This window comes from Polypterus senegalus, chromosome 3 (genome assembly GCF_016835505.1).
Source record: "Polypterus senegalus isolate Bchr_013 chromosome 3, ASM1683550v1, whole genome shotgun sequence".
Taxonomy (NCBI): Eukaryota; Metazoa; Chordata; class Cladistia; order Polypteriformes; family Polypteridae; genus Polypterus; species Polypterus senegalus.
The window spans coordinates 220668428-220686338 of record NC_053156.1 but is presented as its reverse complement, the minus strand read 5'-3'; the positions used below and the strand labels follow the sequence as shown (position 1 = coordinate 220686338).

The following is a 17911-nucleotide window of genomic DNA, read 5'->3' as shown; positions in this document are numbered from 1 at the left end:
ATTTTGATGGCACCATGGGATTCAAATAAGTTTATAAAGCATGTTTTTTTCCTTCAGTCTCCATTAGGCATATGGATCTATGACTCCTGACTAATTCTGTAATTACTTCTTGACTTTCTTCATATTATCAGTGTAAGTTGATAAATTCTACCACATTAGTGCCTCCTAAAGAACAATTAAGTTACAATGATTTATTTGGTGGTGGGTTTGTTTTCCATGTACCAAATCTTTTCCAGGTCTTATCTTCCGATAAGCTGTCCCAACTTCATGACCAGTGTACCCTACAGTACCTTTCACCATCCTTATCAATGGCGGTGTTTCCCTTGTAAATTAAGGTGGAGATGACATTGACATAGAGGGGACTCTGAGAGTGTATAAAAGGGAAAGCATAAACTTCATCAGTTTGGTACCTTGAGCTTCAGAGATTGATTCTCACAGAGCTCAACACACAGACATCAAGATGAAGTGGGCACTTCTGTTCCTCGGCTTGGTCACACTCTCAGAGTGTATGATCAGGTAAGTAGCTCCAAAATGGGAATGAAATGAAGATTGTCAGTGTAAATGTATTTCAGATTATTTTCACATTTACTTAAGAAATCAGAATGTGGTAATGTAGAAGTGTTTATTTTGGACAAGAAAGATTAAGATGAGGCCAGGCATGGCATATTTTAATCCTTACAGTGTGCTTTAATTAGATCCATGTAATTTGTCAGAAAGGTAGTTCATACAATCCTAAGAAGAACAATTAATATTGCCAATGTCATTAAAAGTGTACATATAGTGCCGGTAAATGTTAATGTTAGTATAATTACTTTGTGTTGCTCTTAATCATTTTAAAAGGACATTGACATTCTAAGTGAGCCAGGTAATAACTACAGTATTCACATTTTTGTAACATTCTTATATGGTGAGAAGATACAGGGAATGGCATATTGAGCAAGAAAATGTGTGTAGAATTACAGAAAATCCCGCCGAATTAGAAATAAGGGCTCCTGGCTGATAAATTGTTTCCTGAAATGGAGTCATCCAAATATCTTTTGACTCCTCTATGTAGCTAATTGAAACCTTCATCAGCCTGCTGATCCACACCACGGTGGTGTCCATAGAGCCTGTGCAGTAGCCCTTGCATCACTCAGCTGTAGGCTACAAGCATTGTGCTTTGGTCTTGCCTGATTATAGCTAATAATGAGCCATTGACTCACATAAGAGGTTCATTAAAAGCAAGTTCAAACTTCCAGCCAAGAAAATTATTACGTAATGATGAGAAATTATTAAACATTAAAGAAATCATTAATACTTTTTAGTCATCAACCCATTAGCCAAGATTTGCAATGAAATTTACTCTATCAGATGAATAACATAATTAGTTTGTAGACAGCATCAGCCACAACAAGATGGCAGTAAGAATCATCATAATAACAATAACAGGGATGGCATTGTGGTAAAATGGTTAGCAATGTCCTAAAACCACATCCAAACATGGCATGGACCTGAGGTGTGGTTAGTCCTCCCACATTAAAAGATGCACAGATTTGGTTATTTCTGTGTGTGTGGGTTTAAGCATGTCCCACAATGGACTGGCACCTCACACAGGATAGATAGCAGCCTTCTGTGAGCCTTAAATGAACAATTCATTAGAAAACAGAAAGATGGATGGAAGTCTAAGATATCTGAATCTTAAATGTAACAAAACAAGTGAGCATTTAGGCTTAGATAATGAAGATGAGCAATAGCCAACACATTGTATGTTCACTGCTTTTGGTCTTGGTGGTATAGTAGTCAGCCATGTGAAGCTGTTGTGGGGAACAGGGTGGCTTTAGGCAGTACGTTTTGGCTTTGCTCAATGCTTTAGCTTTCTATGCAGACTGAAACCCTATTCGAATTAAAGATCAAGAGAAGTTATTAATGGTACATTGTAACAGCAAGACACCTTCTGTCTATTTAGAATCCCCATATTTTCCCCTTTAGGCTGCCCTTGATGAAAACCAAATCTCTTCGTGCCAACCTTCAAGAGAAAGGCTTGTTGGAAGAATTTCTGAAGAAGTACCCATATGATTTGGCCTCCAAGTACTCCATGTATGCCCAGACCTTTAATGAGCCCATGGCAAACATCATGGACGTAAGTGTTCCTCTCACCTTTATTATTTGCTGGCTGGAAGTTCTACTATTTCCTTTAATGATCAGAAACAATTTTTAACATCCTTGATGAATATAGGATATATTTAGTTGAAAATCAGTAAATGACAAAATAGTTTTTGTGGAGAGCATTACACTTGTATCAATGTTTTTGAAAAGCAAACTGTCTCTAAAGATCTCCATTATATTAGATCATAATGTACACCACTAAGATAAAATGTAATCTACAGACTACAATTATTGTTACACATCCCAGCGGTTACGTATCGACCTCTAAATGAAACTGGAGATGTACCCTAAAACACAAAGCAATGAAAGAAAGACAAAAAATAGAAACAAATCAGTACATCCTTGTGACTGGACTGCTATTGAAAAATGGAAAAAGGATGACCTGTAGTTGTAGCTTTGAGAATTATTATTTGCACAATAGACCAATCATAGGCACACATTCAGCAAAACTTTATGAAAGAACAGATGTGTGCAATAGCCTGTCTATCTGGAAAATAAATCATGAAACAAATACAAGCCTTTGAATCACTGATGTGGCCAGTATCCTCAAACATATACTAAGTGATTTTTTCAGTGTTGTTCTTAACCATGGTTGTTGTTCGATTTATTTTAAACAAACAGTTTTGGTAAGAGTAAACCTGAAGGACCAATAAAAAATACAAAAATTAACAATCACAATAATGAAAATAAAAAGAGCATGGTTAGCCACAGCCAGTCGATCATCTATTGAGGATGGAGGTGAAAATCATGTGTTCCATCTCCTTTATTTCTGTAGTGAATGCTTCACTAGACTCCACTTTCAGGCAGTGTACCTGTTGATCCTTACTGGTTACCCACAGAAAAGGCTGAAGTTTAGGATTTGACGAGTACTGTGCAAAATTATAAAAGTACATGCAAAAAATAAAATAAAACAAGAACCACATTGTTCCTTTCTGCAATGTGTTTAGCTCTTTTTTCTCTTGGGTAATAACGCAGAATATTTTTCTCCCTAATGCAAGCTCAGCACGGCTGATACGTGTAAGTGCGCCCGATAGGCTGAGATGGTTTGATGCAACCTTGGCTTTATTATCCAATAGGAATTCATCTTTTCTGCTTAGGGCTTGCAGCCTCACACAGTCAAAACAAAAATAACTGATGGAGTGATGGTGAAATCAGGCACTAAATAATTATTGTTAGAGAAAACTAACATAATGCAAAAGCATGATATGACCGTATACAACAGATGATATATGGCTAAGAGGTGGATTTTAACATTTTGCTACAACTGTTTTCACTGAAACTAATTTTAACATTACATGTTTTTCATAGTACTATGTGATATTTTCCTGTTACTGTTTTTGTACTTTCACACTTGACACTTTGCACATCCCTTTAATAGAATATTGTGTGACCATTGAAAACCCATTAAAACCACTCTGACCAGTATAAGGTGTTGCATCACCCTAAACCCCAAACACAACCACAACTGCACAAGTCTGGATAACTCTGAATAAGCTGCTGGATAACAAAGACAGCTAGAAAATACGTAATGATTTTATGAACTGTGAAAGAGCTAGAAAGATGAGAAAAACAACTTATATGTTCAAGCTTGTGCCTTATCTGGGAAAGACTGATGGAAATCCTTTCTTTTTATAATAGCAATATATAAGTGAAGATATGTGTACAATGGTGTGACCAGGTGCGGGAATGACAGTTTCTGCAGATAGCAAAAGAAAGTTTGGTGCGCCAACTGGGTCGCCTCTTTTATTGTCCATAGAAAACGAAAAAGTCAGAGAAAAGAAACATCCCTCTTTGGCGTGCTTCCCATATGCAGGAATTCAATAAACAAAAGAAATCAATTTCAGTCACTTCTAGCTCCGTCCAGCAGGTTGCTCTAGCCAGTAATTGAGGCCTCCTTTCCGGACACCTGTGGCTTTATGGGAGCTGGACTAAAATGCCTTCAGTGGGCAGCTTCTTGGAACTGTGGGGAAAGAAGGAGAAGATAAGGTTAATGGTAGTGCCCCCTCTCGTCTTGGCAGGTTACTACATACCACGACTGAGCCTGTGAGGGGGGGTCCTCTGACACACATGCCTCTCAATGGATATAAGGATTTATAAAAAGTTGCACATTGTCCATAGACATGTTTACACTACCCCTCCAATATGTACTGATATCAAATTTCTCACATGTCTGGCAGAGATTAGATTAGGCACGTGGCATCTGATTTTTGTGATTGGTCACATAGCACTAAATTCTGATGCTATTCTGATTACCAGGTTTAAACGGTCAGATCTGATTTTTGCTCAAGGATATAACTTGAATGTATCATTTTATTGCATCCTGTAACACATTACAGTAGTGTTCGAGGACAAAGCAAGCAGTCATTGAGGCATCAAGAAAAAAAATGTTACTAAATTGCTTACTTATTATATTTTTTTTGAAAAATCTGCTTCTAAAATGTAGAAAATCAAAAAACACCAACAGATAAATCATACAGGGATCCGTGTTGCCCGTGTCATAGATAGATAGATAGATAGATAGATAGATAGATAGATAGATAGATAGATAGATAGATAGATAGATAGATAGATAGATACTTTATTAATCCCCAAAGGGAAATTCACATACTCCAGCAGCAGCATACTGATAAAAACAATATTAATTTACATCACAACTCACATGCTATGCATATACTCCACATAAGCTTGATGTGTAGATAAATGCTCAGGTCACATTTAGACTATGTAAGGTGAACTCCGTAGACACTGGATCAGACTTCCTCACCAATTCTGATTCGACCATTGAGACCTAGAAGTGTAAATAGGGCTTATTAAGACTTTATTAAGGTTTGCAACAATGCAATAAGTAATTAATATGTGTACTATAAATAGCCTCAATTCTAAAGTGTCATCATTGGTGTTTTTCAAGTCTTAAGACCATGTATTGCTATATTGCTGTAGTCAATTAATAGATGTAACTAGGTAACCCCATTTTAAAATGTTACTGAATTAACTGGTGAGGAAAAAAAGACTTCTAATAAAATTCACACAGACTGTAAACAAATGCATTAAAGGAATAAAGAGTGAAATGCAGAAACACTAAAGAACAGGGAAGACACCAAATTGATGGTTTAGTGCAAAATGCTTACATAAGCAGAGAAAACTAAGATTTTGATTAATTCCTTAAAACAAGAGCAGGGAAGAGCATAGAACCCAGTAAGGCAAAAAAACAACAAAAAATAAAACTTAGTGTCATAATGCAGTGGTTCTTAACCTGTGGGGCGGGCCCCCTTAGGGGGGCGCAAAGGAACAAAAAGGTGGGTCCAAAGAGATGAAAAAAAGAAAACAAGAAAAATACATCTATTGAAACCAAAACAAATTAAATTAAACTACATTCTGATACTAGAAAAATAAATATAGAGTTAGATAAATGTCGATAAAAGTTAAGTAGGTATAATAAAATGTGCATCTATGATATATCATTAATTAAAAAAGAACAAATTAGTATTAGTAGGCTTCTTTCAAAACAACATTAGGGGGCACGATTAAAACTGTTATGAAAACTCGGGTTGCAAATACTTAAAGGTTGAGAAACGCTGTTGTAATGAGAAGGAGGCCAATTTCAGCCATTTATACTTGAAGAAACTTTAACAGCGAACATGTACTGTAGTATTAGTCATGACAACCTGAGGTGTGTCCCAAGACACATATTTAAAAATTATGGAGGATTAAATTATTTGGGCATGTGTCTTCATATATACATTTACATTTATTTGCTTGGTAGATGCTTTTATCCAAAATGACTTATAAAAGAGGTACACTTAACTGAGTAATATTAGGCTCAGCCTGTTTTTTGAGCAAGTGCAATAGGATAGGTAAGAAAAAGTGATTTCCACAAGTGAAGAGATGTAATAACTGATAATTTACTATCATAGATTCAATTCAATATCACAATTAAACTTAAACAAGAAATTAACCAAAAATATAAAAAAAGCACCACCAGATGCTGCTTAGTGGCAGACCTGAGTGGGTGAGAAGGAGCATAGCACTTCATCATTGTATCCATATACTCAGGGGCTGAACCACTGACTACTCTGTAGGCAAGCATCAGGGATTTGAACTTGATGGGTGCCGCTATAGGGAGTCAGTGTAGAAACCTGAAGATAGGAGTGACAATTGCCCATCTCAGCTGGTTAAATACAAGATGGGCTGCTGCATTCTGGATCATCTGTAGCGGCCAAACAGCATATTTGGGTACTCCGGCCAGCTGCAGTAGTTCAGACGCAACAAGACCAAAGCCTGTACCAGAACTTGTGTTGCATACTCTATCAGATAAGGTTTGATCTTGTGGATGTTGTACAGCGCAAACCTGCATGAACAAGAAACAGTAGTTGGTTGGAGAAAGACATTTGTGTACTGACCTGGCAGGTATTAGTGACAGTGAGCCAAGCTGTAGAGTGATGGGGAATTGAACAGACTGGTTGGCCGGGATCAAAAGAAGCTCTTTTTTTGTCAGGTTGAGCTATAGATAGTGGTCCTTCATCAAAGTTGAGATATCAGAAAACAAAGCAGAGACTCTAACCAATACTTTGTTGTCCTCTGGGGGACAACAGGTACAGATTTGTATCGTCAGCATAGCACTAATAAGAAAACCAATGGGATTGGATGATGGAGCCCAACAAGATTGTATACAGAGAAGAAAGAAGAAGACCCAGCATTGATACTTAGGACACCAATTGTACATATCTGAAGTGCCTTCTACAACTCTCCTCGCCAGGACATGCTGTAGGATCTGCCCAAGATGTAGTCCTCAAATCATCTGAGTGTAGTCCTTGTGATGCTTGTGTTAGAGTGGTTGGCCAGAAGGATGTCACAATTGACTGTGTCGAAGGCAGAGAAAAGATCTAGCAGGATCAGGACCGATGACATGTTGGTAGCTCTAGCAAGTCATAGCTGGTTGACCACAGTCAGTAGAGCCTTCTCAGTCGAGTGGTTCCTCTTGAAGTCGGACTAGTTGGTATCAAGCCATCCATTCTGTACAAAGAAGGAAGAGATCTGGTAAGAAACAGCACATTCAAGTGTTCTGAAAAGAAAGGAAAGGAAAGAGACAACCCTGTAATTTGAAATTGAAATTGCTATTGCAGATAATTACTTATTTGATACATCTTCGTACCTCTCATCCACATACATGAAGGCACATGTTGTTCTTGGCCGCAAAACCCCTGCCAAACTCAACATGGAGGTGGATGTGAAATGAAAGCTCACTCTGCCAGATCTGCTGCTGCTGTGCAGCTTTAAATGTTTTGCTTCTGTTAACTTTATAATACTCAGTTGAATGAGGTAAAAATGTACACTCTTTTCCGTGACACTCTGTCACTCATTTTTGCTCCTAATGATCAATGAATGCAGGCTTTGCTTCTAAATAGGTTGGGTTGGGCCAATGAATTAATTTAAATTTATTTGCAGCCCTTTCACTATCCAATAAACTGTGTTTTTATTGTTGCAAGTATGGACCAGGTGTGTTTCTTGTAAACGACTCTATGTGACACTACTAAATGATCAGAACATTCAAAAAATGTTACGCTGTCAGATTATTATGTCTTTCTCCTTCCTTTACAAAGTTGCAAAAACTTTAGATGCTCTTAGAAAATCAGTCTCCAGAGCAATTGTCTGACTTAACTTTTGTTTGTTATTCACAAATGCTTTCATTTCTGCATTTTAAACAAAAGAGTTAGGCAAATAACATGATGGTCACTATTTCCAAACCCTTAATTATAACGTACCGTTTTCATATTTTAGCAACCTGGTTTTGAAAAGGCCAAGGATTTCACTGAAATTTTAAGTTGTTGCATTGTTTCTCCAGATTGAGTACGTTGCTGTCATCACTTTGGGAACCCCACCCCAGTCTTTCAAGGTTCTTCTGGATACTGGATCATCCAACTTGTGGGTGCCTTCTATCTATTGCAGCAGCCAGGCCTGTTGTAAGTACTCTATCATTATAGACCTCTGGCATGAGCACTGATTTGCTATTATCATTCTTAGACCTTTTTTTAAATAATAAGTTAAGTATATAAGTAATAATTAAGTTATATAATATATTATATATATAGTGTAAGTAATAATTAAGTATATCAACAGATATGCAAAACTGGACAATTTGAAATACAATGTAACACTGGCTACTAATATGTATTCTATTCCTTCTTCCAGCTAACCATCAGAAATTCAACCCAAGTCTCTCTTCCACATACAGTGCTTTGAACACCGCACTTCAAGTTGCTTACGGCACTGGAAGCATGACTGGCTTTTTGGCATATGATACTCTTACTGTAAGTATGGCATACAAAATTATGATGTTCAAAATAGAGCCTGTCTTGTTGATGGGATATGAATAGCCTGAAGCTTTAAGGAATTATTCAGAATGTCCACGAGTGACTCATTCCAACTTATCGATGCACCTATTTCCTAAACTGACTTAGGGGAGCAGGCTGCTCAAAGCAGAAACCAACATTGTATGAAACATCACAGAGAACACAACATCTATACAAACCCATAAGGATTCAAAACTATAGGACACCACTCAAGTTAACCTTCATGTTTTTGGCATGTAGGAGGAAGCTTGAATATCAGGAGAAAAACCAATGCAGACATGAAAAAGACATACAAACTCCACTTAGATAGCTACTCATTCAATATACAAATCCAGGGTTGCTATCTACCAGGCAACTTTGAAACGATTACTTTTCTCATAAAAAACAAACACATGTTTTGTTCCTTGATAAGCAAAGAACACAGAGTAAAATGCAAAGTACCTAATTTATTACCATTATACTATGCAGTAGTAAGAACACCATTTGTTATTGCAAAAAATATAGTTAAAAAAACATTATCAAAGTGTGCAACAGAATATAATATTGCAAGATTCTATTTGCAATGATATAACACGTAAGGAAGACAGAAGTTTCAAGGTAAGGTAGACATACTCACTAATCATGGCACCAAAGAGTGGTGACCTTTTGAATGTTGATTAGCAGCAATAAGAATTTCATCGTACTCTGTACATACAATAATAATAACAACAACATTTATTCAAGTAGCCCATTTTCATACAAAAAGTAGGTCAAAGTGCTTTACCTAATGAAGAAAGGAAAAATAAAAGACAAAATAAGAACTTAAAATAAGACAACATTAGTTAACATAGAAAAGGAGTAAGGTCCGATGGCCAGGGTGGACAGCAAAAACAAATAAAAAAAAAACTCCAGACGGCTGGAGAAAAAAATAAAATCTGCAGGGGTTCCAGGCCACAGAACCGCGCAGTCCCCTCTGAGCATTCTACCTAACATAAATGAAACAGTCCTCTTTGTAGTTAGGGTTCTCACAGAGTCACTTGATGTTGATGGTCATACAGACTTCTGGCTTTTAATCCAGCCATCATTGTTGGAACATCAAGGTAGCTTTGAGAGGACACCGGAAAAGGAAACAGAAGAGAGAGTAGGGGTTAGTACAGATTTTAGAGCCACCATGAATAATTATTATAATGAGTTGGAAATACAGTATCAGGATTTTAATTACAGTGAAGTTATGAGAAGGCCATGTTAAAATAATGTGTTTTTAGCAGTTTTTTAAAGTGCTCTACTGTATCAGCCTGGCGAATTCCTATTGGCAGGCTATTCCAGATTTTAGGTGCATAACAGCAGAAGGCCACCTCACCACTTCTTTTAAGTTTTGTTCTTGGAATTCTAAGAAGACACTCATTTGAGGATCTGAGGTTACGATTTGATTTGGTATAATGACCATATAAACCTGTAAAGACAGCATGGTTAGCTAAAAGATTTTCAAAGAACAGTAAAACTGGCAGTGGCTAACAAGGTGAGACAGCCACAATTGTCAAATTCTTCCTCTCCATTTGTTAATATGTAAGACTGCCCAACCAACCTTTTCAAATGCATTTTAGCCATCTCCATGCATTTTGGTGCTCTTTTCTTATATTATGTGTTAAAAGGTTGATGGCATCTTCAGTGCCTGGTAGTTTGCTCTGACAATCAGTAACATGACCTGTTTTTCCACAAATATCTATTTTTGATTGTGTATAACACACATGGCATTTTCAAACTTGCTCAATCAAATTATGGCCATGGGTGCTGGAGTCTGTTCTGACAGCATTTGACCAGATGCCAGTCCATTGTACGTCCCACATATGCATCATTTTGCAATCACCAATTACCCAAACTTTCATATCAAAGGGGGTTGTAGGAAGAAAACTGGAGTACCTAGTGTAAAACCCACACAGACACAGGGAGAAGATTCATAATCCATGTGAACAATGACTGGCCATGGGATTCAAAGATCCAGTAAGGCATCAGCACCATCCAAGGTTCGCTTTATTCTAAAACTGGAATGATCCTAAAAAGTTTAGCATATGTGGTTCTATTAAACCTAATTTATGCTAGCTGAAAAATGTACATGGCTTGGTGGCTGAAGGTTTGGACTTTAAACCCCAAGACTATGCTGTCCAATCCATACCTCTGCCTTTGGAGTGAGTCACACATCTTAACAAGCATAAGCTCAAGTTATAAATAACATTTATAAACTTTAACTTTGTATTTGTTTAGCATCTTGGAATGATTTATACTAATAAAAGCTGTTATACAAACTAAAGATTGCTTTTTTATTAATCAGTGCACTTTGGAGATGGCGTAACTGAATTCATCATCTGAAGTTAAGACAAGCTGTTAGGCAAAGCTTTAAATGTCTTAATTCTGTTTCTATTTTGATACACAAAATGATTCCCATGAGTGATGATGCTTGTGTCGTATTTAGTCTCCTTGCGGGCGGTCCTGTGCTAATAAATGAGTAAACAAAATGCCCTAGATTCATTTTTGGAATCTCTACGTGATTCCTTTTTTTGTGCTGTGCTTGGGATTTTTTTCTAATATGCAAGAAGACCGTAAAGCAAAATTGGAATATAAATCACTCTCTGCAATGGAAAAGTGATTTGTATGTAATTGGTTTAAAATACACTCACACACAAACTGAGGCGTTAATTCTGGTGAGAGTGATTTTCCTGATGAAATTGCTCCATCCTTTCACAAAAGTTTTTCAGTTAATTTCTAATTTTCTTTTCTTCATTTTTATCAATGAGATAAGAATTTTCAAATTTTATCAAGTGAACATTTTAAAATGATTTATGCTAATTTCTTTATTTATGATTAATGTGAAATACTGTTTACAGTGAATGAGGGAGACGTTTAACTGTTGCCACCTCTGTGACTGTGTTCCATAATAAGTAATGTTGTTGTTGTTTGCAGATTTCAGGAGTTGCTGATCCTAACCAGATGTTTGGCCTGAGTGAGACCGAGCCTGGTACCTTCTTGTACTATAGTCCCTTTGATGGCATCCTTGGTCTTGCCTATCCTTCCATTTCTGCATCAGGAGCCACACCAGTATTTGACAATATGATGAACCAGGGCTTGGTGACCGAAGATGTCTTTGCCTTCTACCTTAGCAGGTCAGTGTAATTCTTTGCAACATTCAGCAAAATTTAAAGAAAGACCACTAAGGTAAATAAGTGTGGGTATTTTTCATGGTTGGCAATTGGCACAGTCAATGGATACACTTTGCCTGGCAGGGACCCATGTTTGCAGATAAAACATTCAAGCCTGTCACTGGATGCCACTCTATTGCAATGCTGTACTGGTATGTTTGTTAGTGGGTTTTGCAATGGGATGGCTCCCCATCCTGGGCTGTTTCCTGCCTTGTGCCCAGTGATGCTTGGAAAGGCTCTGCGGCCTTGTGTACCTTGATTGAACGATGGAAGTTTGGCAGTATTATGTTAGGGATGGGTATAATAATAGCCCAAAAAATTCAACAATAAATAGTGCAACACAACTACAAGAATGTGACAAATGCTTGTTTAAGCAAAACATGTCAAGAAGGTGCCCCTCTAGATTTTGGGAAAAAGTGTTAACCATTTTGCAAAGGTGTTTTCACCATTTAGAAAAGATCTTGAAATAGCATGAAAAACCTATGCAGTTATCAATGCAGTTCTCCATTAAAATTGCCCAGACCATGGAACATCTGTTACATAGTTGTAATTACATACCCTGATGTTTTCATTACATTTTGAAAGTACAGATACAATGTAATTATATGTAAGTACACTTGTTTTGGATCAGTGATAATTTGTTACATTGTAATTATATAAACTGTGGAATAACAATGACAACTGAGTAATTAACTATAACGTTACTTTGTATTACACAGTAAGTATGGAGTAATAACTCATAGTTACACTGTACTTATATAGGTAATCACATAGTAGTTACAGTGTAATTATGGACATTTAACGTAAAGTGTTACCCTTCTTTTTTATAAATAAACATAATTTAAGTAAAAATGCTTCTAAGGCAATGAATTAATTACAGATTTGGTGTCAGGAGCATCACATGAACTGACTGAGACCTAATTTGTCTTCTTCCCTTTCTTAGGGGTGGAACCAGTGGGAGTGTGGTGACCTTTGGTGGGTATGAGACTGCTTACTACACTGGACAAGTTAACTGGATTCCCGTGACTGTCCAAGGATATTGGCAGATTGCTATGGAGAAGTAAGTACATTTTAACTGATACACATTTTTATTATTTTCATTCAGACTGATATACCTGACCAAAACAAATTCCCAAAGTCAGTTTTATGGGGAGCTGAGTGCAAGGTGTTCCTGATATATCTTACAATCACTACCTATTTATTTATAAATGCGATCAAAATGTGAGCAAAAATAATTATGGTTAGTAAAGTGTGTGGCATAAACATATTATGAGTGGTGTACTTTTTAAAGTGTGTACTATGAAAGGGTGTATACTGCCCACCAGCCAGTGACATGTTGTACAGGGTGTGAGTGACCAGGAGGAGGGCCAATGGCTAACACACTACTTTACAACCCACAAAATGTCAGATTGCATGCAGGTTGTGATTCTCTTAACCTGGATGTGCTCATACTGTTTTTTTTTTTTCCTCTATGAAAACTTAACATATAAAGTACATTTTGTTTCTTTTAATAATGAAAAGCAACATATAAAATAAAGCTTTATTTGTAGTGAGCCCTAGTGGCTAAAACACTGGGATCTAAAGCAAGAGGTTGTTAATTTAGTTCTCATTAGTAATAAATACACTGTGTGACCACAAGCTAGTCACTTTACCAACCCATCCTCACTTTAAGAAAATATGGCAAAACTTCTACATTATTGTAAAGCAGTGTCAGGAAGAGGAAGAAAGGCACTACAGAAGATAATGTTTAGTTACTACTTGAACTGCAGCTAAGATGTTAAATGATAGAAATAAATAAATATTGTAAAATCCCATTCATCTCTGATGCATTTCGAAAGTAAACAGCCAATGACTCAATGGCGACTGCAAAAAGCAACGGTGATAGGGGACAACTTTGTTGAGTACTACGTTCTAGCTTGAAGTAGTTGAAATAATGTTGCTAATACAAACTGAGGCATCTGGACTAAAAGCATTGTTAAAGTGTGTGATGTGCCATTTGTTGTAACAAAAAATGCAGTGTGTCAAACCACCTAAGTGGCTAACAATTTCTTAAGTGAAGAAGAGTGTCCTGCAATATTCTTCTAGTCAATCTAAAGCCTCTTGTGGTATCAATGAGAAAAATATAAAAACCATAAAATTGTTATTTGGCTCATGCTTAATCCAGTATTCAAATTCATAATCCTTAAGCCATTCATCACGGAATACTTGGTTGTAGTATGGCTTCCTTGTTTTGGTGCTGGGCAAACCACAGACAAATCCCCACAATCAGAATCTGATTCAGCAAAAATCAATAAAACATAAAATATCAAAAAATGGTATTTTATCATTTGATATTTGTGAACCACAAATGTTCACAAAATTGTGTCTGACCAAGTGACATATTAATGAGCATATTGCAGTGTGCACCACGCAGGCACCAAGTCATGTGTAACTAATTGCCATGCTAAATATAATTTGCTTTTGCGCAGACTAGTAATTATGTTTAAGTGATACCCAGACTTGATAATTTTTCATGCATACAAAACAATAAATTCATGTATACAGGAAAATTACAGTACAAATGTAATTGCAGTTCAAAATTGTGTTAAAAGAATAAATGATCGGGATGAAAAAAACATCAATTCTGGGTAGAAAAACATAAACAGGAACAAAAAAACAGAACATGCTCATGCGACATGTGAAAGACGTGACTTCAATTTCTGGCCATCAGTAGGCATCTGACTGCTGATCTGTTTGTCACACTGGATGAGAATAATTCTTAAAGGCCAGTGTTCCAGACTTTTCATTAGCTTTACATTTTTCAGTTAAAAAAAAATGTTGCTTAGTTTTTACACGCGAGATTATTTTGATCTGTCACATTCCCAAAGAATCTGTGTGATACATCAGCAATTTCTTTAATCACTAGGGTGCTGGGTATTACTGGGGAGCTTTTTCATGAACTGTAGACAGGTGAATTAACCAAATCTTCTGAAAACGCATCAATAAATGCCCAGATTGAATTGTTTAAGCTTAGGATTGTCCATGTGGAACACATGTAATGCCCATCCATCCATCCATCCATTTTTCAACCCGCTGAATCCAAACACAGAGTCATGGGGGTCTGCTGGAGCCAATCCACCGCAGGACAAACACAAACACACCCACACACCAAGCACACACTAGGGCCAATTTAGAAACGTCAATCCACCTAACCTGTATGTCTTTGGACTGTGGGAGGAAACCGAAGCCCCCGGAGAAAACACATGTAATGTTTTAGATTGATATTTTCATCGAGTACTTTTCTGACAACTATCTCCATTTCTCTCTCTCCCTCTCTCTCATCCTTACCAGTGTCATGATCAACGGACAGGTTGTTGCTTGCTCTCAGGGCTGTGGAGCCATTGTGGATTCTGGTACTTCCTTGATTGCTGGTCCTCCTTCAGAAATCTCATACATCCAGCAGTTGATTGGTGCTCAACTCTATAACAATGATGTGAGTTCAATAAGTGCTTTGTAACTTCCACTTTTAAACCAGTAACTGTGGGCAATGATGGAAAAAGATATGTCAAATTTTTTATCAAATAAAACAGGACATCAGAATTAAATCAATACTTATGAATAAACCAAGAGAGAACTAGCAAACATAACTTGTCTTGTTAGCACTGGTTTAGGAAACTCTTTGGACATCTGTCCTTTTTAAAGAGTTCCAATAATTTTCTGTAGCCTTTACCTCAGAACTCGACAGGCACATTTTCTTAAGTCTTGAGCCAGTCGTGTCCCCCTTGTTAGGTGTTGCCGGCCTGACTTGTAAATATATTGACCCACCAAAGGAAAATATACTTTCAGATTACCTTCTTAACAAACAGAATACTTTCTCTACTTCTCCTTGCCTTTGTACTACACAGTATGAAAACTTCATTTTGGTACAAACAGTGTGAGACCTCTGTGGTTTTACTAAAGGTTATAGTAGGTAGTATGGATGATCTTCAACTTCGGTACACAGAGTATAAATCATAAACAGAATGCAGACGTTATTTACTTTTAACTTTTAAGTGAATAACGTAGCCATTTTTTATTTCATAGCAAGACAGAGATTCTGCTTCGTGTCCTTGCCATATGCACTAAGGCTATTTTTGACTCATTTTCTTGGCTTACCAGTCAGTAATAAAAGATCTCCTTGGGTTCACATCTGACTAGAATTGTGTTCCTTGATCCATAAAAGCAAATTATTTGTGGCTCCAGTACAATGCTGCATCTTCTGAGGACTACCATCATGATGATGTTTTCATGAGCACATCTTCTGTTTTCTGGTTGTGTTTTTAGTATTACATCACCTGTGGAAACATTCCCAACATGCCTGATGTTACCTTCACTCTTAACGGCATCCAATACACCCTGCCAGCCTCCGCTTATGTGAGACAGGTGAGTAAAAAATACACTCTGAGGCAACTGGCATTGCACCACTGGGTTGGCCTAATATTTATTTGTGCAATTTCATGTTTGCTCCAAAGCCCCTAAACATGCTAATTTGATACTTTGCAGATGAATGGATACTGCACTAGTGGTTTTCAGGGCATGAACCTGCCATCTGCCAATGGTGGTCTCTGGATCTTGGGAGATGTCTTCATCAGGGAGTACTATGCCATCTTTGACAGAGGCAACAACATGGTTGGACTGGCCTCCGCTGTTTAAAGCTCAATACCACATTTTCTTTGTAAAATCACCCAAAACTCCACTTACTGAAACTGTAATTTTTGCATTTTAATTTCATAGAATAAAGATCTCTGTACATTATGTTGGTTATCTGCTATAACTCATTTCGGACTCTATTGCTTATGCTCTGCTACAATGTCTTCTCATCTTATATATAAACATCTATGCGTGGAAGTGTGTCTGTCTGTCTGTACCGGAAGTGAGAGGTGGAGTCAGGGAAAGGGCTCCATCTCCAAGGAAACAGAAAACTCGCTTAGCCACTAATAACACAAGCGGGGCGAGCATGTCAGCAAAACTGAACCTCAGAAGATAGACAAAATCACTTAGCCAGTAACATCAGCAAAATGGTGTCCCTTTTACTAATGCACAAGTGATGCAAGCATGACGGCAAAATGAATCCTCCTAGGAGAGAGATGCCCAGAGTTGTTCCTTTCAATTACCTGACATCTCTACATTTCAGTTTTTTTGTGACGATTTCAATAGTTTCTAGGACCCCAGGCTTTTTACAGCACGGGCTTACATGGCTAGTATATTTCTAATCATCATATCACTGTCATTTATGTCTGTGGGTGCATCATTCTTCAGTTCTCATCTGACCAACAGACCCTTTCTCCCACTCTAACCAATTTCTCCACCCCCTCCTTCCAGGAGGTTTTACCATTGAGAGGAGAGACATATGACCATGTACATCACCACTGATCTTTCTCTCCAAATCAGTTTTGCTGACTCTGTATCTTTGCTTTTTAATCAAAGTTCAGCATGCAAAGTGTTTATAAGATCATTTATAAAGCAAGCAAATTTGTTTGATAATATTTATAGTATTGAGTTAAACCATTGGCTTTTTGCAGGCATAAATACAATGTATTAGTGCAACTTTTACAAATGAGTATATCTGTCTTTCAGTGTTTCTCACATTGCTGCTGTAACATTACCACTTGTCTAAGAGTGACACTAAGTGTATACAGTAAATAGACAACTTACGTTAATCCAGTTTGATATATATGACATACTGATAAGCACAGCATGTCCATTTTCTTTTCATTTGCACACTAAAATAGATATAAAAGGGGCAAGGGGAGATAATAATGCTGAAATGGAGTGGAGTACACCTTACGTGCATATGCAAGGAAATAAAACAATTGCTTTTCAGTCCAAATCTTTGTGCTATTTATCTGAGTTCCATTTATTCATAAAAAGCGTCATACAACAAAATTGACTTTAAGAGTCAATCACTTTTACATTCCTTAACAAAGAATTTTCCAGAAATTATGGTGTAAACGCCAGTTCCTCTGGATCACAAAGAATTCCTATTAAATTAAATCACCAGAAGCTACCTTTGAAAGCAACTTTAAATCATCAGCACCCTCTAGTGGCCCTAGAAGGAGTCTAAGAAATATGCAGTGCTGTCCTGCTGCCTCAAACTGACACGGGAGACTTCAAGAGCACAAACATTCATTCACCCACCCATCCATTTTCTAACCCACTTACCCAATTCAGGGCAAGTCATATTATACAGTGACTTTCATGTTGAACACCAGCTCAGGGCACTTT

General features: G+C 37.2%; 1 protein-coding gene across 1 annotated transcript; it reads left to right on the top strand.

Annotated features, from left to right (window-relative positions):
* Nucleotides 1-460: 460 nt before the first annotated feature.
* LOC120526872 (pepsin A-like) lies at nucleotides 461-16375 on the top strand. Its single transcript, XM_039749991.1, has 9 exons — nucleotides 461-516; nucleotides 1969-2119; nucleotides 7988-8105; nucleotides 8335-8453; nucleotides 11433-11632; nucleotides 12612-12728; nucleotides 14999-15140; nucleotides 15971-16069; nucleotides 16190-16375. Exons 1-9 carry the CDS (start codon nucleotides 461-463, stop codon nucleotides 16337-16339), a joined length of 1152 nt encoding a protein of 383 aa, XP_039605925.1. The 3' UTR covers nucleotides 16340-16375.
* Nucleotides 16376-17911: the final 1536 nt, after the last annotated feature.